The sequence below is a fragment of the Oryzias latipes genome, chromosome 12 (genome assembly GCF_053564925.1).
Source record: "Oryzias latipes strain Hd-rR chromosome 12, Olatipes_Hd-rR_3.1".
Classification (NCBI taxonomy): Eukaryota; Metazoa; Chordata; class Actinopteri; order Beloniformes; family Adrianichthyidae; genus Oryzias; species Oryzias latipes.
Window position 1 is genome coordinate 4,941,062 of NC_136248.1, and position 21,938 is coordinate 4,962,999.

A 21,938-nucleotide genomic window follows, 5' to 3' on the forward strand; every position below is an offset into this window, starting at 1 on the left:
TTTTGAGAACTTGTCGAAATCACACACACACAAACATGATTTTAATCAGTGTGGTTTCACGATGTCCCTCCATCACATAATTACCGTAGGTGAATACCACGGCCGTCTAAGAGGCTCTAAGAAAAGTTGACCATTGTAGCATCAGCATTGTGTCTGCATGCTGAAAAGTACACACAACTCTGTTCCAAGATAGGTTCAGAGAAGAAAAATGTCTCTGCATGTCTGGAATGTTTTTAGAAAAGCCCTTTTAATGTTTAATGTTCAAAAAGATTTTAATAATTTGGATAGATAGTACTTTTTGTCAACACACTCATTCAGTCCCTGTGACCTGCAGGCACTGGAATCCTGTTTTTATATTTAATTAAATCTGAAGATTATAACATAGAGTACAAAGCTGAGCTATTAGAGTGGTATCATGTCCTTAAGGACCCCCAGGGGACAACAGTCTTACCATTGGTCCTTTACTGCCAGGACCCCCATCTGCACCAGGTGGGCCCTGAAATGCAGAAAAGAGCAAAGAGCATATGAATGTTTAGATCTTTCCTTCACATACTCATTATTTTTCTAAAAAGCATAATTTTTACTCTTTTACCAGCAGTAAAATATGATTTTTTTATAAAAATCTACTAGAATGCTAACAACGAAAGCTAGGTACAATCATGCGGAAGATGCTTTAGCACAAAAGGACATAGATGAGCTGAAACCAGATGTAGCTTAAAAGGTCAACAATGCTTTAAAAAGCTGTTAAAAGATGCAGGAATCAAATATAAATCACAAATGCTTTTAAGTCATGGAGTCCTGCAAATGCAACAATAACTGCACGCATTGCTAAAATGCTGAATTAACTGGAAACATTTTGTTTTTTTTAATTTTTGAATAAATCCAATTCTGAGGACTGAAAGAGTCCCAAATATTGAATATAAGTGATGCAAACCTAATTGAATATCTTGATTAAAAGCTTGCAGTTGTAAAAGCAACATGATTTATAAACACAATGTACAAAAAAATTTCCTTACAGGCAAAACTCCCACAAAGAGTTTATTGCCAACTGACTGTCAGGAAATTCTCGGGAAATCTGACACTTCTATGAAAAATAAACCTCAATAAATGTAAAAAACCCAACAGAGTTTATACAAACCAAAAAAAAAGTCAAGAAGCCCAATGTTTTTGTTCCAAACTTAACCTTTTCAACTAAAATGATGATGACGTTGTCAGCACTTAAGAAGCATAAATAACTTTTTAGGACAGCCCAGTATTTCTAAACATGGAGAGTGAACCAAAGCATCAAGCGGGAATCTCCAGAAGAGGCGGAGAAAAATGTAAAAAACAAGAAAAATAGATTTTGAACAAAAAAAACTGAACAGAGAAATCACATTTGATCTATTTTAACCCAGAAAGTGAGTGTGTGAAACATTTCCTTCCCTTGCCCCTGGATGGGGTCAGATGGGGAGAACAAATTTTACACTCACATGACTTCAGATTGTGTATAAAATTGTGAGCGCCAAATGCAAAAAGCTTTGTGTTTAACAAACTGCACCTAAATCTCCTCACTGTCAGACTGAAAGCAGATTTTGCGGAGATTATTAATAAAAGGAACAATGTGAGGGATAAGTAAACGGAAATGTACACTTTAGTGAGCACACACACACACAGGAATAAATATGCCCAAAAAGATTAACATACATATAAGCACATACAACACATAAGCAAAAACCAAAACACACACAGTTCTTTCATTTGATGGGATTGAAATATGATAGAATGGGAACCTGTGTACCAGGCTTTCCTTCTGGTCCCTGTGGTCCAGGCAGTCCTTGTAAGCCCTGAAACAAATACACACATGTAAAACAATAAAGAGTTTAATAGCTTGTAGGCGTGTTACACTGCTCTCTTGGTTTTCCAGCTTTTGTTTGTGAACTGACTAAAGATACGAGAAACCACATCCTATGACGGGCCGTACAACACAAATTTCATTCTGAACCTCTCACATACGTACATTCATACATGTCCCTCTCACATATATTCACGTTTCTAAGTGCTTCATGTTCAACAATTATCTTGATGCAGCAGATTAAGAAACCTGTTCAATTCATATGAAGAGACAGTTGTGAACACCAACTCAATGGCCAAGTGGTGGAGTGTCCCCAACTAAGACTGTAAAATTGTGGGTTTGAATCCAGTCAGGTCACATCAAAGTTAGGACCTTCCCTTCTTGGCACGTAGCATTAAGACTTGGACTGATGGGGTAAACCACCACAACAAGTTTCATTCACCCAGATTCTTACTGTAAGCAATATAAATTCACTGGCCACCTTGATAGTACCAGGTTGGACCCCCTTTTACCTTCAGAGCTGCCTTAATCCTTGGTGGTATAGATTTAACAAGCTTCTGGAAACATTTCTCAGAGATTTTGGTCCATGTTGACATGAAAGCATCACGCAGTCGCTGCCGATTTGTCGGCTGCACATCCATGATGCCGATCTCCCATTCCAGCGCATTCCATAGGTGCTCTATTGGGTAGAGATCTGGTTACTATAGAGGGCATTTAAGTCCAGTGAACTCATTGTCACTTTCAAGAAACCGGCCTGAGATGATTCCAGCTTTATGGCGTCTTACCCTGCTGGAAGTAGCCATTAGAAGATGGTCCACTGTGGTCATAAAGGTATGGACATGTTCAGCAACGATACTCAGGTAGGCTGTGGCGTTGGAACCATGCTCAAAGGTGTGAAAAAAAAAACATCCCCATACCATGACACTACCACCGCCAGCCTGAACTGTTGATAGAAGGCAGGATGGAATCATGCTTTTATGGTGTTGACGCCAAATTCTGACCCGACCATCTGAATGTGGCGGCAGAAATGGAGACTCATCAGACCAGACAACATTTTTCCATCTTCCATTGTCCAGTTTTGGTGAGTCTGTGTGAATTGTAGCCTCAGATTCCTGTTCTTAGCTGACAGGAGTTGCACCCAGTGTGGTCTTCTGCTGCTGTAGCCCATCTGCCACAAGGTTGGACGTGTTTTGCATTTAGAGATGCTCTTTTGCAGACCTCGGTTATGACCAGTGGTTCTTGAATTTCTGTTGCCTTTCTGTCAGCTTGAACCAGACTGGACATTCTCCTCTGACCTCTGGCATCAACAAAGCATTTATGCCCACAGAACAGTGCTGTTCACTGGATATTTTCTCTTTTTCGGACCATTCTCTATAAACTCTAGAGATGGTTGTGGGTGAAATTCCCAGTAGATCAGCAGTTTCTGAAATCCTCATACCAGCCCGTCTAGCACCAACAACCATGTCACAAACAAAGTCACATTAATCACCTTTCTTCCCCATTCTGATGCTCTGAACTGCAGCAGATCATCTTGAACATATCTATATTCCTAATTGCATTGAGTTGCTGCCGTGTGATTGGCTGATTAGAAATGTGCATCAGTGAGCAGTTGGACAGGTGTGCCTAATAAAGTAGCCAGAAAGTGTATTTTTAAAATGCTAGCCTGTTGGTGTGAGGACTGAGTGGCACCAGCCAAAGATCAAACCTGGATTTTTCTGGTTGTGCAGCCTCCGTACTGAACCCCTATACCAGTCCTGCCCCTCTCAGATTTGGTAGATTTGACAATATAAGAAATATTTTTTCAGACATTTGCCAGGAGCCTCAGGATTAAAGCTCACCGATGGACCAGGCTGACCGGAATGTCCCCTGTTTCCAGTCACACCCTGTAAAAAAAAAAAAAATGCGACAGACTAAACACGATAAAATCACACATGTACTCCAAATTACAGGTGGATTTTAGGATGTGTGCAGCTTTGCACATGGTCTACCTTGTTCCCTCTGGGTCCTGGTTTCCCGGTGCGTCCATCGAGTCCTCTGTTCCCCTTGAGGAAGGATAAACATGTTTAATTCTGAGCTCCAACAGCACACAATCTAAAGTGGTTTTAATCACAGTTTCACAGCAAAGTTAGAGTTTTATATTAACATATCTTTTTAGTTTTTTTTTACATTAAAATCTTGAAGACGTTTGCTCCAGATTTAGCTACATGTGATTTCACATCTTCCCATAGCATCTTAGGAAAACAAATACAAAACATTCAACAACACAAACATCTGCTTACAATTGTCACAATTATCATTATCATAATAATTTTCAGAATGTGGAAAAAAAAACAGAAACCGCATTAATTGTTTTCTCATACAGTCCTTAACAGATAAATTAAAGAGTAAATTGGTAATGATGGTGATGATGTTAATGATTTTGTCAAAGAAAAAAAAAAGATAAATGAAGCTGTCATGTGAGAAACAAACAGCTGTTTGAAGGTTTGATTCCTCCTGGGGGAATTCTACATTCAACATTGACCATGTTAGTATGAAGGCAACATCCATTTCTTTCATGGAGACCACAGTCATTTCACGGATTTCACAGTCATCATAGATCTTCTTAAGTCCTCTGGATATTAGAGGTCATAAATTACTGAATAGCTGTACGGTCAAACAAAACCCTGTTTTGAAGACCATTCAAAAGTAAACATCCTTCAGCACATGAAGTTCATCATGAAGTACAGCAGTTTGTGACATTTCGATTTCAGCAGATGAGATCTGACATGTGTTGGTTGGAATATTCTCTGACCTTCAACCCGATGCTTCCTTTCTTCCCCAGAAGACCACTTTCACCATCGAGTCCCTGAGTGAAGATCATTACAGTTTGTGTCATTATTTACCTTCACCAGGCTGGTTTCAGATTTTATATGAACAGCAAAAGTAGATAAAAAGTTCTTTAAATTCAAATTTCAAAATTGTATTTGACGAGCAAAACTGCCTTTTTTATTCTACTGATCTCAGTTCATTTACAAGGTGCTCTAAAATCAATTATTCTTAAATGTTTTAAATGCCATTAAAAATTCATAAAATTACCAGAGTTTTGGCACATGATCGAAAATTTTATATTTTGTTTTTTTCTCTAAACGCAAATTCTACATAAAAATTACAATAAGTTTGAAGTTTTTTTCCAACGTCAAACTGTGAGGAAGCATATTCTCATTTTCTTCTTTGTAGAATAATATCTTTTTGTCTTTACTTTATACTTGTACTTGTACTTCACTGTGTACCTCGCTGCCTCGAGGGCCAGGAGGGCCAGCGACTCCTGAAAAACCTGGCAGACCGATGAGACCCCTTTCTCCTTGAGGACCCCGAATACCTGTGGCTCCCTGAAAACCCTGAACCAGGAAGACAGACATTTGAATGCATCTGAAGCGATTTTGAAAAAGCTCAAACACATTTTGGGTTATCAAATTTGTTTTATACGTTTAAAAAATAAAATTAAACTAAAGAAATACCTTTCCTGGTGCATAATTTAAATATAATGTAAAAACACTGACGTTTTCAAATTTCAAAATACTTGATTATTTATTGCAATAAATATAGTTTACATAAATTGTTTCTTTAAGGATTCAGTGAAGGCTTATAAATTCTTGAATATTCCAGTCAGCGAAGAACAACTCAGCTTCACATCATTATGGTGTGAAGAGCAGCTTTTCCGAGAACCCTGAAGAAAAAAGTACTTCTCAATTTTCTTTAGAGTTATTTATTAAGTTCCTACTTTGTCCCCTTTGGATCCTGGATCTCCCTTGTCCCCATCTGCGCCTCTTTTGCCCTGATAGCAAGAAAACCAGGTAAAGACTGAGAGGACCAAAGAATGCAAAAACATTTGTAAAGCTTGGAAAGGTTACACACCATCGCTCCTGGGAAACCTGCATGACCACGGATCCCTCTTTCACCCTACAAGAGTGGGAGAGCAACGGTCATCAAGCAGCGATCAGCAGTGATCATCAAAACATCACAACCATCAATAAAAGATATGAAAACTAAGAAAAGTACAATAATGGAGGCATTTAGGAATTCCAAAATTGGAAAGTTAACCTATTAAGTCTTCTGTGAAATGACATTTATTGCAAAATAAAGGTATAAAATACTTGAGGTTGAGAGTTTCTGCAGTTGTGAATAAAAACGGTCATTATTGACTCATCACCAGCAGAGGGCGCTGTAGTGCCTTAAGGACATACAGTCCATTGCAGTCTGAACTCTAGAAACAGCTGACACTAGAGCAACTCCCCCTTAAGTCTCCCTGACTGTCTGGAACTCCATCCTCAGAGGAAGGAGCTCAAAGAGGGACGTAGGTCTGAAATGGAACCTACCATGGGTCCTTCAAAGCCAGGTTCCCCCCGGGCACCCATCGGGCCCACAGGTCCCTGATTCAAAAAAGAAGCAATCATTTCAGTAAAACATTTGGTAAAACAGGAAGACCATTTTTAAACACTACGGAAGAAAGCTACAAGAGCAATTTAAAAATCAGACGTGATGCTTTAAGTTAATTATTCTACAGCAGTAAAGTTGATTTAAAATATTGTCTTGCACACAGACAGTACTTTCCAATAACATAAAATGTAATTAGGATTAGGGATGTGAGGTTTTTTGGCTCCAATCCGATTCTGAGTCATTTGCTTTTGAGTATCTGCCGTTGTCAAGTCCAGATCCGATACTTTTGTAACACATTTACAAAATGAACAAATTTAATAAAGAGATTCAGGTTGTCTCTGATTTTTAACCGTATTTTAACACTTACACATGGCACCTCTCTGAAGTAACTTGAACAATCAAGTAAAAACAGTACAGCTGTTACCTAGGAAAATGGGAAACGGCCATGGGATTCTTTTTTAACCTTGTAAGACTTTTAACCTCTTCACATATCACATTTTGGGTTTCATCACGACAGTTCATTTTCTTAACTCTCTGCCAGAGAAACAAATAAGGAATGTCATAGAAGAGCTTAGGCGTTGTTTAAGGGGTTGAATCGTGGAGCTGGCAGTTAGCAGCTGCTGTGCAGCCGTCTCTCCGTCTGCAGGACGGAGACGTTAACATTAATGAGAAAAATGCATTTGTAGGTCGTTGTTTGCGTTAAGGCAGGCCAATATAGATAATTTTTATTAGTTTAAAATGTTTTTAAGAGAGTTGTTAATCCGGAAAGTCCAAATTTGTGAACATCCGGCTCATTTGACTGAAGTGTTTCTGCTAGCTTCCTGATTGAACTGCCGCCGTGTTCTGGTGCGTGCAAACTTCTAGTGGAGCATTTATACAGAATAGTAAGCTTTAAGTATAAAACCTTGTGTGATGATAGAGCTCATATTTATCCCTGGTGTAAAGATGTGTTTAACATTTTGTCCTCTGTGAACCTACAATCAATATTTTTAACTGTTTGAAATGTAAGATAGTTAATGTTAAAGAAACTCTAGTTGATTATTATGAAAAACACTGGAAAATGAAACTGCTTCAAAAATCAAAATTACGAACTTATTTGCAAATTAAAGACAATTTTCGACTGAGCCATATGTTATGAACAAATTAAAAAGAGGACAAAGATCCTTATGTGCTCAACTTAGAGCAGGAGTGCTCCCCCTGCAGGTGGAAGTAGGGCGCTTTAAAGGCATTCCTGAGGAGGAAAGACTCTGTGAGGTCTGTGAACTGCAAGTGGTGGAGGATGAATTTCATTTTTTGTTTTATTGTTTTTTGTATGGACAACACAGACTTTGGATGTATGAGGTAATAGAAAAGAAATGTCCTGATTTATTACCTGAAGATGAAATTTTACGTTGGCTTTTTAAAAATTACATTTTTTGTTTGGCAATTTTTGTGGCAAAGGCTTGGACAATAAGAATGGACACTTAGTACTCTGTTAGACTCTGATTGGGTGGGTCATTGTATTTTTGTGATGGACATTTTCCTGTATTTTGTCTTCCAGTCTCGTATAAGCCCATGAAGGCTGGGCACATTAGTGCATGACAATTAAATAAAATCAAACTCAAACTCTAAAGTGCTGTTCATAATACAAACATATTAAATGATTGGGAGACGACATCCAATATGGATGGGCCAGTTTTCCGATCATGTGATCGGATCGGCACATACCTAGATGTAAATCCCGAAACAATGGAGGTAAACTTTCAAACACAGCATTTTCTGACATGATTTTGTCAGTGACCCCGAAAGAGACAAAAATGGGTTTAGAAGATGAATGAATGAATGAAATTGTAAACTTACAGGATCTCCTTTAGTTCCTGGGCCCCCCATCCTTCCAGGATGTCCCTGTTAACACATGTAGACTGGAATCACCCTTAAGCAATTTTCAGGCAGTAAAGTCATCGGCCCAGCGGCTCAGATCATTCTTTCCGCCCTCATGTACCGGTACTCACTTGTGGCCCTCTGCACCCTGGAGGTCCAATCTGTCCCTCTAAACCTGGAGGCCCCTGGTAAATAAAAGAAGGGACAGGTAAGGCAGTGACGTCAAACATTTTCAGAACCTGTCCAGTGTGTACATACTGTAAGCCTGTGCATACCTGAGGTCCCTGGGGGCCAATGCTGCCAGCCGGCCCCATGTCCCCCTGAAGGAAAGATTGAATGCTTTGTAAACAAACCTGTCAAATTAGTCTGAACATTCAGTTTCATGTTTATGAAAGCATAAAACAGGTTTTTTGGCATCTCTTTGATGAGAGTGGAGGTGAAAAGCATAATTGAAAGGAGCTGGAGTTCATTAGAACAGATCCTTGGGGATGGAGGAATGTAAACATTCCTCTTCCACAAATGGAAATAGTTCATATTTTGGATTCATGCCTACCCTCGAGCCATTAACCCCCTGAGCGCCGACTCGTCCGGTCATTCCCGGAGCCCCCTGAAACACATCAAACCCCCAAACGTTTGTGCAAAACACCATAAAGGGGAACAAGAAAATGCTTGTTTTCACGTGCTGGTGTCCTTACCGGAAGCCCAGGCAGACCTGGGGGGCCGTCCAGTCCACTCTCCCCCTGAAGATGAGCGTGAAAAAGTGACAACCTCTCACGGAGAACAAAGCAGCTTGATTAAATAAAGCTAATAAATAGTGTCTATTTTTGAGTTGTTTTACTGCAAATGAAAAAAACGTTCTACTAATTATGACAGAGTGAGGAAAATATTTCCCCCCTACTTGGCCTCTGGCGGCATCTGGGACACTTTGATCCCCAAAGAAAACCTTTTTTATGCGGCTACATCTCTGTTAGAGGGAAGTCAAACAAATAAAAGGACGAGTTCTTGTTTAACAAGTTACCAAATGTTTTCCATCTACACTGACCAAAAATATAAACGCAACACTTTTGTTATTGCTCCCATTTTTTATGGTATGAACTCAAAGATGTGAAACATTTTCCACATACATAAAATAACCAGTTCTCTGAAATATTGTTCACAAATCTGTCTAAATCTGTGATAGTGAGCACTTCTTTGCAAGACAATCCATCCCACCTAGCAGGTGTGCCATATCAAGATGCTGATTAGACAGCATGATTATTGCACAGGGGGGCCCTTTGACTGGCCACAAGAAAAGGCCACTCTGAAATCTTCAGTTGTATCACACAGCACAATGCCACAGGTGTTGCATGTTTTGAGGGAGCGTGCAATTGGCATGCTGATAGCAGGAATGTCCACCAGAGCTGTTGCTAGGGGAATTGAATGTCCATTTCTCCACCATAAGCCGTCTCCAAAGGCGTTTCCGAGAATTTGGCAGCACATCCAACCGGCCTTACAACCGCAGACCACGTGTAACCACACCAGCTCAAGACCTCCACATCCAGCAAGTCCACCTCCAAGATCGTCTGAGACCAGCCACTCGGACAGCTGCTGAAACAATCGGTTTGCATAACCACAGAATTTCTGCACAAACTGTCAGAAACCGTCTCAGGGAAGCTCTTCTGCATGCTTGTCGTCCTCATCGAGGTCTCGACCTCACTCCAGTTCGTCGTCGTAACCGACTTGAGTGGGCAAATGCTCACATGCGATGGCGTCTGGCACGTTGGAGAGGTGTTCTCTTCACGGATGAATCCCGGTTTACACTGTTCAGGGCAGATGGCAGACACCGTGTGGGTGAGCGGTTTTCTGATGTCAATGTTGTGGATCGAGTAGCCCATGGTGGTGGTGGGGTTATGGTATGGGCAGGCATACAGTATGTTACGGGCGAAGAACACAGGTGCATTTCATTGATGGCATTTTGAATGCACAGAGATACCGTGACGACCTGGGGCCCATTGTTGTGCTGTACATCCAACAACATCACCTCATGTTGCAGCATGATAATGCACAGCCCCATGTTGCAAGGATCTGTACACAATTCTTGGAAGCTAAAAACATCCCAGTTCTTGCATGGCCAGCATACTCACCGGACATGTCACCCATTGAGCATGTTTGGGATGCTCTGGATCGGCGTATACGACAGCGTGTTCTAGTTCCTGCCAATATCCAGCAACTTCACACAGCCATTGAAGAAGAGTGGACCAACATTCCACAGGCCACAATAGACCAGTGTTTTTCAACCAGTGTGCCGCGGCACACTAGTGTGCCGTGGGAGATGGCCAAGTGTGCCGTGGGAAATTGCCCTCATTAACTGATCTAAAAACATTTCCCATCTCCAGGATTTTAGCTCTCTGTTCATCCAAACAGGCCCTGATAAAACACTGAGGAGTTAGGAATATAAAAGATCGTAAAATACCTTTTCTTTGCGTTTATTTTATTTTATTAAAGACATTTTGATAAGAATGACGTACCGCGATTCAGCTGCACCTTCGGCTGTAGTTTGGAAAAGTCCCGTTTTGGGGGGGTTAATCACATGTCATCGGTCTGACCAAATAGAAGTGCTTAAAGTCTTCACTTCCTTGTCCCGATTTAGCTCGTAAAGTCGCTCAGTTCCGACAGAAATACCAGCTAAAGCTCGTCTTTAGCGGTGTAGCTTTCCACAGAATCCGGTATCAGACCGTGGAACAAGTGAACAAAACAATGAAGCTCCGAAAACCGATCTTCGGCCGTTTAATGCACTACATTTCCCATGATGCATTGGGTTGTGAGAGTGACAGCGCAAAAGGAGATCTGTTGTTAAACATCTTGAAACTAACAAACACACAAACTGTTTTTAAATCTTCTAACTTAACTTTTATTGCATCTTTTAGAAAAGAACAGCTGCAGTTTCCAGCTTTTTCTGTAACAATTATCTCAAAAATGCATGTGAGATTGTGCAGGGGCTGTAGATCAATACAGACTATGAGTTTCTCCTTTTTTTTAAATTTTTGGATGCAAGTGTGCCGTGGCTCAGAAAAGGTTGAAAAACACTGCAATAGACAACCTGATCAACTCTATGCGAAGGAGATGTGTCGCACTTCATGAGGCAAATGGTGGTCACACCAGATACTGACTGGTTGTCTGAGTCCCCTGACCCCCTCAATAAAACAAAACTGAAGATTTCAGAGTTGCCTTTTCTTGTGGCCAGTCTAAGGGCCCCCCTGTGCAATAATCATGCTGTCTAATCAGCATCTTGATATGGCACACCTGCGAGGTGGGATGGATTGTCTTGGCAAATCACAGATTTAAACAGATTTGTGAACAATATTTCAGAGAACTGGTCATTTTGTGTATGTGGAAATTGTTTCACATCTTTGAGTTCATACCATAAAAAATGGGAGCAATAACAAAAGTGTTGCGTTTATATTTTTGGTCAGTGTAAAACTAGTGATGAGGACTTGAATCCGACTTAAGATAAGTCTCACATGCAGAAACTTGAGATTTGAAATGGAAATGATGTATTTAAATGTTTTGCTATTTGTTCATGTATCGCAAGTTTTATCATCATCACAATGTTGATCATTAATATAGCAAATCGCAAGTTTTCCTTATATCGTGCAGCCCTAATCTTGATATGCCATGTTGACACCCTGCACAGAGATTTGACTATTTTTCGCCCTTGGACAGCCCATATCCACCTGTAAGGACAGTTGCAACGCCAAGACCTGACACTTGACTTGGACTGCGAAAGGTGACTTGTGAGCATCTCTGTCTGATACTCACATCAGGACCCAGGGGCCCCTCTGGCCCGGTCCCACCACGAAACCCAGGTGATCCCTGCAAAAAATTAAACTAATGTCAAATAATAATGTTAGAATTGAATACAGTGCTTTTTAAAGAATAGTTAATTAATCATAAAAAGGCCTGCAGTTTAATGGAACGCATTCTGTCTGGCAAATTGTAAAGGTCATTTCTGTCAAGTTTAGAGAAATTCCCTTTTCAGTTTAAAGTCTTAGATTCCTTTACCAGGGAATACGAAACTTGTAAGTTTTTAACTCATACTTCAGTTCTTTCATGTAAAGCCAAAAGTAAGTGTCACATAAAAAAGATCCAGATTATTTTTTAGAAAATAAGAGGATTTTCTGAAACTCACTGAAAGGCCGACAGCTCCAGGGGGGCCAGGCAAACCTTTTGATCCCTGTAAGATTTAAAAAAAACCTCAACAACGTTATTATCTTACAGATAAAATAGTTAAACGTTTGTTTCTTTCAAACCACGTTAGATATATTAATTACATTTCAATCCTTAGCTAAGGTTGTACTAAAAATGGGGGGGGGGGGGGGGGGGGGTAACCTTTTCACCTCCATACAGCCTGATCAAAAACTAGTTCTAGTCAAAGTTTTACAGTTAAAAAAAATTATTTTCCCAATAACATTTCCTTGATATCTTTACGGTAATCAAAATCTTTATTTTATATTGTTTTTCTTTATTCTAGCATAATTTCTGTTATTTATGCAGAATATCATTAATAGAGAGAATATCCCTGAATTATTATTGTTATTCTTTTTTAACATTATTCTTTATTATTTCAAAGTATTAAACTGAAATGTACAACATTGCAGACCGGGTTCACACTCTGCAGGTAAAAAAAAGTAAACTTACTTTCTGATTAAGGAACAAAACTACGATTATGGGATGTTTTCAACCCATTAAAACCACCTGCTGTGAATTTGAGTGCAGAGCTCACTTTAATAAGACTCTTTAACCATGTGAGCTCAGAAACAGGCAGATGGCCCAAACATAAGAGACGGAGGAGGAATAAATGTATGAAGGACTACCTTCTCACCGGGTTCTCCGGTTTCTCCTTTTGGACCCTGCAGACCCAAGAAACCCTGCAAAAAAACACATGGGTTGACTTTTTATTTTTCACCAACTTCTGTTTTCCTCTATAGGTGAACTAGACGAATGTCTATCGCCCCCAAGCCACCAGGGGTCCCCAAAGCTGCATGTTCAGCCTCTTCTGAGAATTAAAATGTATGTTTTTACCTCTAGCTACCTCCTGTTTATTTTTCCCCCCATATATGCATAAAAATAAACGTTGGCTATGAATGAATAAAAAAACTGCAATAATAAGCTGTGGCTAATGTTTTTAGGCATTATTAGGTCTTTGGACAATACTGTCACACAGTTGATTAGAGAGACGGCGACACCCACAGATATGGTGGGAATGATTGACAGCTACTATTCAGTTTTAATAGAGAGGGTTTATTAAAAAAAAAAAAAAATCAAAGACTGTTGAGACACGCCATCAATCATGAGCTCTCCTAGCGGTGTGAGAAAAACTCAAGACAGGGAAACCTGATGAAAAAAAACAGGCAAAGGTCAGTCATTTGTTGATGATGTGGGCTGTAGAGGTAGAACATAGCTTTATCCCCCAAGTTTGCTGCCCTGCTAGCTAATTAGCAAACATTAAATACTGGTCCCGCCAAAATCCAAAAGGTATCCTGACCATTGCCTGTATATGAGAACTGTAGTAGGTGAAATGGTTTAATTCTGGATCCAATCAAATCGAGTCAATTCAGTCGCCATTTTTCTTGCAGTATGGACACCACCATGTTGGAGCCAGACAATGTCAGTAAGCAGTGATTGGTCAGAGTTAGTCAATAAATGTTTCTATGACAACCACTGTCATCAATCAGGAGTGAGCTTGTTGGAAGTCAACAGCCCTGCCAGCAGTTACTGTAACACTAACACAGCATCTTTCCCCCATGGAGCTAGAACCGGTCCTGGTTTCTCTATATATGTTTATTTGTTGATAGTACATTTTTCTAAATTTTTGTGTGAAGTGAATATGAAAGCTTCGAATCATATGTAAAATGTTAGAAGGTGTTGTACTGAACCTAGCTTTTTATAGTGATGCAAAAGGTTCATCAAATGAGACATCACTGTGAAAATTTGCTGTCCTCCTTCTCCCCAGTAAGGGACACGACATTCATTATTAACCAGACTGTGTGTTTCAATTTGACTATTTTTCTTTTTTGCACAATTTTATGTCAGATTATATCAGTGTAGTAATAATTGGGCCAAAAATCTGGTAAGACTCAGTTAAAACAGTCGACTCCAGCATCATCAAACAACAACCCCCGTTTTTTTGGGGATAATTCTCACCTCATCCCCTTTTTCCCCTTTGGATCCTCGTTCTCCCCTGTATCCCCACAGACCCTGATGTTGCACAACCAATGAGTTGATTAGCATTCACAGAACAATTGGACTTTTTGGATCTGTCAAAATTTCAGCACACACTTGTGATCCAGGAGCACCAGGTGATCCCGGCTGACCATCTTCCCCATTTTCCCCATCTTTTCCCGGCATTCCAGCTCGTCCTGGAGGGCCCCTGGGGCCTCGTTCGCCCTGTCAGACAACAGTGGGACAGTCCAGTTTGTAATGAAATTCAAACCTGCTGTTTTGTCCCTTAAAGTGACTTTTAGGATCGGAAATGGATTAACACAACTTTGCAGCATCCTTTAAGATTGACTTGCACAAAATTACAAAATAAAAAATTGTGTTTTTGATAAAATTATTATTTCGTGATTAAATTTAAAGTTTCAAGCCTTTGTATTTAATCAGGTTTTATTAAGTTTCTTACAAAAAGTAAACAAGAACTTCCTGAAAGCCACAAAGAGATAAAAGAAAAAAAAATCAGAAAAAAAGCTGACAATATATTTCCAAAATATTTAAGTTACGATAGAAACAAAATATGGACATCAGAAATCTGCCAAAAACAAACTTATCACAGCTTTTCAGTTCAGGGGAACAACACGTTCTCTTTTTTATGTGGCGTTTTATCTCCGTTCTTGTCTCAGGCCTTTATAGTTCACTACCACTACAGATTTTTGGAACATTAAAAGTCATTCTTGATGGCCAATTCAAATTTTAATTCCCTCTTTATCGCACAATAACATCATGAATACATATGAATGTTGTTGTTGTTCACCTTTCAGCATATCCCTTCAGGGGTCGCCACAGTGAATCAGCTTTTACTGATTTACTGATGGATTGCCATCAGAGAGTTTTATACTGGATGCCCTTTCTGACAGAACCCTGTATTTTATCTGGGCAGGGGACCAGCACAGGGAGACCCACACTTGGGCCCCGTTGTGGCTACATAGTTAGGCAGTAGCACAAATGGTCTTGCATAAGGATCCACACTGGATGGAGCTCATTGCATCTCCTGGGACTCAAACCCTAGTTTTACATGTGGCAGTCCTGCATGCAGCCAACTGAGCCATCCAGATGCTACATATACATATCAAAGTAGTTTTTAACAACAAAATGCAATTAACTGGATTTGAATGAACTTTATTAAGACAATAAAATATTAAAAGAGTTTCTTCTTGCCACTTTGATTTGTTGGATGTCAGGCTAAATTTGAGGCCAAAACCTGTTAAAAAGTTGTTTTGTGGTGAAAGTTATGCAATGATTTTAGGTTTTTCACATCTCGGCTTTTCATATTTAAAATTTGGTATATAGCTGTATAATGGTCGTCATTTGGCCCACTGCTGCTCCAAATTCTGGTGCTGTTCATGACAGTATCAAACATTTCATTTAATTCATTTAATTGAATTTATCATTTCAACACCTCACACAAATGATCATACCGTCTCTCCTGGACTCCCTGGTTGTCCTCGCTGTCCAGGTTCTCCTGGTGGCCCCTAAACAAACAACGTCTGATAAACCAATAAACTCCACAAACATACTCAAAACAAGTCTTTGGCCCATGTCTGACCTCCATGCCAGGTTTGCCCATTTCTCCAGGGGGCCCTTGTGTGCCTTCCTGAGTCTACAAGCTCACAAAAAAGAAACCAGCCTCTGAATAAATACTTCTAACAAACTAGGTTGATTCATCTCAATAAGGAACAGCTGTTGTTCCACAGCATCAAAAATAGCAGTTTATGGTAACAGCTTGAATCTCATAAAAATGATGCATTATTTGAATTCCATGAACAGTGAATCCATAACATGCTAAAACATCTCAGTCTGGGCAAGAAAAGCTAGAGGACATACTTACAGGCCAACTGGAAGAAAGAAGTTGATAGAAGTTGGTTTGCTGCAGAAAAAAACAAGCACAAAAAAAAAAAGATTTGCAAATTCCATAATGAATGAGACAAAAACAGTTGTTGAAAAAACATAAAAATGTATAGTGTCCCTGTTTTATCAGCATTCAGTTTTTACAGGTTGAAAATGCTTTTTTTTTCATGACTCTCCCTTTTCAGGTTTCAATGTAAACCATTGGTTGTCCTCCTTAACACCTTATGTAATCTTCATAAAGCACAAACAGACTTCCACCTGTCCAGTCTTTTTTAACAATAAATCAAAAGTTCCCCATTATCAGAATCCATTGTTACAAAGTCATACAGCTGTGATCAGAGCTGAGAAGCAGCAAAAATAGACAGCAGGCCCAACGTGCAAAGACACTAACTGTTACGCTTAAAAACCCACTCTGATGAATAAGAGGTTTTTGGGTTTTTAACATGTTCTCGTGGCATTTTTCTCATGATGGATGGTATATCAAAAGAAGATTACGTTTTAAACTGCATTTCTGAGTACTTCTTTCTTCAAATTGTTGTGAATCAGGATCAGACGAAAAGATGCATTTTATCGTAGTTGTTTATTACGTAGAAGCTACAATCGGCAGGCCACAAGCTCCCTGCTCTGCCCCATTTTGATGGATTCACAAATAAATCAATGAATGTCTTTGTTTTCCTCGTCAGAGCTGGAATCTGTATCAAAACTGTGCGGCTGGAGAGTTGCAATATTGGTTGCCATTTTTGTTGAGAGAGTAAACAGATGGATGATGGGAAGTAGGAGGAAGGCTCACTCCGGGCCAATGGTCCCACCCACAACTCAAAGATGAATTTCTAATAAACTCCTGCCGCTCTGGAGAAACTATGTCCTTGAAGACAACACAGTTGTTTTTTTAAATAAATTGCAAAATAGTAAGTAAAAGACTACCGAAAACACTTTAAAACATTTTTGGGGAATGGGTCTTTAAATCAGAATTAGGTCTTAGTGGGTTAAACCATTTTCATCTTTTCTTTTGCTAAATGACAGTGACAAAAGAAAAAGTAAATCCGGCCCGCCAGATGGTTCAATCCGGCCCAGTCATGAAGAGTAAAAATTATAAGAATGTTTAAAAAAACAAGCACGTTTCTAGTCCATTCCTGTGAAGAGTTGTGATTTTTTAAAGAAATAACCGAAATGCGCAATTCCGCCACTAGGGGGAGCAAAGGCTGAGCAAAACAGGTGAAAATGCATATCTTTGCACCTGCCAAAAGTGAAACCTAATGGCTCTGTGTCTGAATAAGATGTAGTTTGGTTCCCCGCAAGCCCCACTGCTGTTACATTGTTATAAGAAGGATCAGTAGTGACACAATAATGACCGAAATGTGAAAAAAGAAAAAAAGGGTTGAAGTGAAGTGCTGAGCTTTCCAGGAAAAATGGACAGTTTTATTTGTTTACGGAATTGAATGCAAAACCGGCGTGCTTGTTATGTCATCAACAGGTGGCAGTGCTCAAAGAATATAAAATTCAGCACCACTTTGAGACAATGAGGAAAGTTTCACCATTTGCAGTTAAGAAAAGAGAGGATTTACCAACTAAAAGCTGGCCTGAAAAAAAACCCGTCTGCATTTACTGCAGCGTGACGTCAGTGATGGAGCAGTGACAGACACCTGATTGCAGACAAGTTGGAGCAAACATCCAAACCATTTTCAGATGGTGATCCTATAGAAAAATGCTGAAGGCTGCAGAAGTCTTGTTCCCAAAAAGCAGTCTGTCAAAGATTATGATTACAGACACAACATCTCTGAGGAGACTTGGGCGCCATATTAAGGAATTCAGTCATTTATTGTATTTGCGGTCACTATTAATGAAAGCACAGATTCAGATATTGCACAACTGTTCATATTTCTTAGAGGTGCTGAAGAGAACGTCATAGCGGAGTTTCTTGAGTTGATGGACACAACAACAGCTGATGACATAGTCAGCTCTCTAGTTACTGTGCTGGACTATTTTGGAGTAAACTGGTCACCTGACGTGAGTTTGGTCATTGATGGTGCCCATCAAAGGTCTGGAAAAAGGCAGGTGTTGCCACAAAATTGAGGCAGAAACCAGGAAAAGATTCTTGGACGTTTCATTGTGTTTTGCACACTTGAATGACAGTAAATAAGTTTCTGTACAGGATCTTAATCCTGATATTGATGGCTGGCTGAAGTTTGAGGGGAGAAAGGAGGTTAACTCCAAATTCTCGTTATGTTCACAAATGTTTGCAAGTTTAATTTAGTTTAATTATTCATTGATTTGAGGCAGGTGTTTCATTTTTTTTTCCGTAGTCCCTCTTGAGTTTATTATAAGGATTGATTCAGTGTCAGATGTAAAATATTTAGTCTGAATAAAATTAAATAAACCAATTTTTTAAGTGAAATACATTTTATTTTACATCCATTGGCCTCTGTGAATGAATGTGTAATAATAAGTGATTAGGCTACAATGTTGGTTGAGGCATTTTTTCCAACTGAGTAAAAAAACATATGTTTTTTGCTTCTATGTTACTGCTCCGGCCCACTTGGGATCAGACACCTTGAATGTGGCCCCCGAACCAAAATGAGTTTGACACCCCAGAGTTAAACGGTGTTGATGTAAACTCATATGGTTCAGTAATAGTTCCACCAACTTTGAGCAGCTTTTCCAAAGAAAGATTCTGATTGTTGCGAAAAAATGGATCCAAAACATTCCGAGAAATGAAAGGAAGAAGCATCATGAAAAGCTGAGTTTGGAATTTTCTTCACATTTACTTCTTGTTTTGAGTTTTCTTTATATTTTTTCTATGATGTGGTAAACTTTATTGATACGATCTTTTTTTTAGAATAAAGCAGACACATTTCTTATCATCAATAGTAGGTGTTTTAACGTGTGGTTTATTGAGAGTATACCTGGAAAGCAGTCCAATCCTCAGCAGTGTTTCTCCATAGGTAGAAGGTCGGTAAACCCGGTGGACCAGGAGGCCCCGGCACTCCTGGTTTTCCTCGTCTTCCTTCATCTCCTGTCTTACCCTGAGTGAAAAGAACGGCAACATTTAAGCAGGAGCAGGAAAAATCATTTCAGAATAAACATTAAACAATCAACTTCCATCCATCCATCTTCTTAACCCACTGTATCCCTTTCAGGGTTGCGGGTTGCTGGAGCCTATCCCAGCTACTATTGGGCAAAGGCGGGGTACACAGGTCACCAGTCTGTCTCGAACTGCCCAATCTCACACATGCACACCTAGGGACATTTTAAAGCAGTGTTTCTCAATTATTTTTTGCTAGCCCCCCCCCCCCCCCCAGGAGAAATAAAATGTTTGGCATCCCCCCCCCTACCCCCCCCCCACACACACACACAAATACACTTGCCGTGGTGACATTATATAGGTTAGTATCTATAAATATTGTGTAAGTATACCTAAAATTGTATCTTTCAACATAAACAAAAGAAAAAGCAATATAAATCCACTTTTAACAAATATTAACTTTATTTTGCCACACAGAAACCCTGTTATAGTCTAAAACAGAAAAAAAAAACTTAAAGTGCCTGAAATAAAAAAAATCTGTCAGTCCTTATTTAAACTAGAAACATTTTGACCAACTGAACCATTTGATGCTGAGAAAAATAATTCAATCAATAAATAATATTAAATGTAAATTGATCTGAAACATTAACACAGTTTTCCTGCATTACCTGCTGTCTTTCTGTCAAATACTGACACCAACTAAACGACAGACAGACAAAGAAAAACATTGATGGAAAATAAACACACATCATAAAGATGTCTACAATAGTTAATAAAGAATGACATTATTAGCATGAGCTGAGTCATCTAAAGGCACGTGATGATCCAGGTGTTGCACAACAGCCTGAGCCCACTATCCCTCCCCTCTCCTTCTCACACACGACTGCGTGTGTGAGAAGGAGACAGAAGCAGCTGCAGGGACGGCAGTTCACAGTTCCAGGCTGTTATAAACTCTGTGATACAACAGATAATAGTAAATCAATTGTAGCGCAGATTTTTTTCTAAGCACTGACCCGCTGTCACCGCCGCCCCCCTTTTGCACCCCAAGCAATTACCTATATAACCTGTGCCTAAAACCGCTACTACTAACCAATATTTAGAGGAAAGAAAAGAATACAGTGTTTTCTACAAGCTGCATATCATATGGTATCCATGACAACCCGTTTAGACTCTAGCAGCTCAATGATGGTTAGGAGGATCTGTTACCTTGTCACCTTTAAACCCCGGAGGTCCTGGCTCCCCGGGACAACCCTGTGGAAACAGAAAGTTTTGATAAAGCAGCAAAGAAAAAGAAAAAGGAGAACTATCAGGACAAGATGCACGTCTGAATATAAAATGTTTTTCCTTCTTTTTTAACTGTTACCTTTCAGATGATTCGCATCGAAAGCCATTTCTTTTGGTTCAACAGTTCTGCTTTCACACACACAAAATATGACTGGTTGGAGAAATTATCACCAGAACTAGGAAAGGTGCGAGCTCGAGTCAGAGGAGACTTTTTCTTTACATGAAAATTTTACAGTAGTTGATTTGATTTTCGTGAATTATTTTTTTGTGCTTCTAGCAGAAGAAATGGAGACTCAAGCCTGGCTTCATGGTCCATGCCTGAACAAAGGAGAAGCCACAAAGGCTGCCCCCCTCTCCCCCGCCCATTCACCAAAACATTCTCTTCATTTTAGCTCATGTGTCAGAGTGTCCCCTGTGTGCATTTTGATGTAAAAAAGCAAAATAACCTATCAGCACTTTTAGCTAAAGTAACTTTGATAAATGACTGCCAACGGTGGGTATAATTTTAGAGGCAGAAGGGCGAAACGGAGACATAACAGGTCGGGGTGGGATGATAACCGCATCACCGCATCATACGGTGAAGAGGTCATCACCCCATGTTTTTCTTTTTTAAAGTTCTGCATGTGGTGCGTGATTAGAACTATAATAAACACATTAAACACATTCATCTTTACTGATAATTTACTTTTTCTGCTAGTCCTGTGGTCAGACTAAGTGCTTCTGGGGGAAACCTTTTAATACTGTTCTCCTTCACTCCCTGCGCCTCTCACCTCTTGGGCTAGATGTGCTCCCTCTTCTTACACACACGCGAGCGGTTTCAGCAGCACACACACACCCTCAATTTACAACAGAAGTTTCCGTCTCGCGAGGAAATACTACAGATTTTCTGCGTTCTAATTATTAATTTCCATTGTATTCATTTTCATTACAAGCCGCGTGCGGCCACCCGCCGGAGGATTCTGCGTTGGGGGCGGGGGTCGCAATGCTGCTTTATCACAGCGGTGATCAAAAATCCCACACTGTCACAGCTGTACTAAAGAGCGGTTTAATAAAGATTCAGTCACTGTTTTTCGAAACTTTCATTACTGTTCTCCTTCACTCTGCAACACCAAACATGAAGGCATACTGTTAGATTTCGATGAATATAACTACATGTTTTGTTTGGGAACTATTTTGTGCAGCGCAAAGTTACGTGTCTGCATAAACAAAGGCAGAGCTTCGTGCCCCGTGTTCTTCATGGGTGTCAGGTTTCATGGCTACCAGAAAGGTGACAAAGTGTCGCAATCTCGTTTATTACTGGGCAATATATAATATTCTGGGAAGATGTCTGTACCAGAGGGCACAGGTGCAGCTAGAGAGTGGTCCGCTGCAGAAGAATCAACACGCACCCCCAACACACTTGTGTGCGCTCCTTCCTCTTAG

General features: G+C 39.8%; 1 protein-coding gene across 4 annotated transcripts in view; it reads right to left on the minus strand.

The window, feature by feature from the left end:
- Window positions 1-21,938, minus strand: part of si:ch211-196i2.1 (uncharacterized) — a 124,303-nt gene that overhangs the window by 29,084 nt on the left and 73,281 nt on the right. For 2 of the 4 annotated variants that reach the window (XM_078955693.1, XM_078955694.1), the window contains 24 exons: window positions 20,439-20,483; window positions 19,114-19,233; window positions 16,191-16,229; window positions 15,909-15,962; window positions 15,781-15,834; window positions 14,426-14,533; window positions 14,291-14,344; window positions 12,961-13,014; window positions 12,276-12,320; window positions 11,906-11,959; window positions 8,803-8,847; window positions 8,661-8,714; window positions 8,383-8,427; window positions 8,239-8,292; window positions 8,087-8,131; window positions 6,187-6,240; window positions 5,726-5,770; window positions 5,592-5,645; window positions 5,101-5,208; window positions 4,623-4,676; window positions 3,820-3,873; window positions 3,670-3,714; window positions 1,770-1,823; window positions 452-496 (listed from right to left, as the gene is read on the minus strand). In XM_078955693.1, the coding sequence (XP_078811819.1) occupies window positions 452-496; window positions 1,770-1,823; window positions 3,670-3,714; window positions 3,820-3,873; window positions 4,623-4,676; window positions 5,101-5,208; window positions 5,592-5,645; window positions 5,726-5,770; window positions 6,187-6,240; window positions 8,087-8,131; window positions 8,239-8,292; window positions 8,383-8,427; window positions 8,661-8,714; window positions 8,803-8,847; window positions 11,906-11,959; window positions 12,276-12,320; window positions 12,961-13,014; window positions 14,291-14,344; window positions 14,426-14,533; window positions 15,781-15,834; window positions 15,909-15,962; window positions 16,191-16,229; window positions 19,114-19,233; window positions 20,439-20,483 (1,383 nt within the window). Of the gene's footprint in view, window positions 1-451; window positions 497-1,769; window positions 1,824-3,669; window positions 3,715-3,819; window positions 3,874-4,622; window positions 4,677-5,100; window positions 5,209-5,591; window positions 5,646-5,725; window positions 5,771-6,186; window positions 6,241-8,086; window positions 8,132-8,238; window positions 8,293-8,382; window positions 8,428-8,660; window positions 8,715-8,802; window positions 8,848-11,905; window positions 11,960-12,275; window positions 12,321-12,960; window positions 13,015-14,290; window positions 14,345-14,425; window positions 14,534-15,780; window positions 15,835-15,908; window positions 15,970-16,190; window positions 16,230-19,113; window positions 19,234-20,438; window positions 20,484-21,938 lie in introns of those variants that run through there. The other 2 variants (XM_078955695.1, XM_078955696.1) reach the window with 2 other exon arrangements.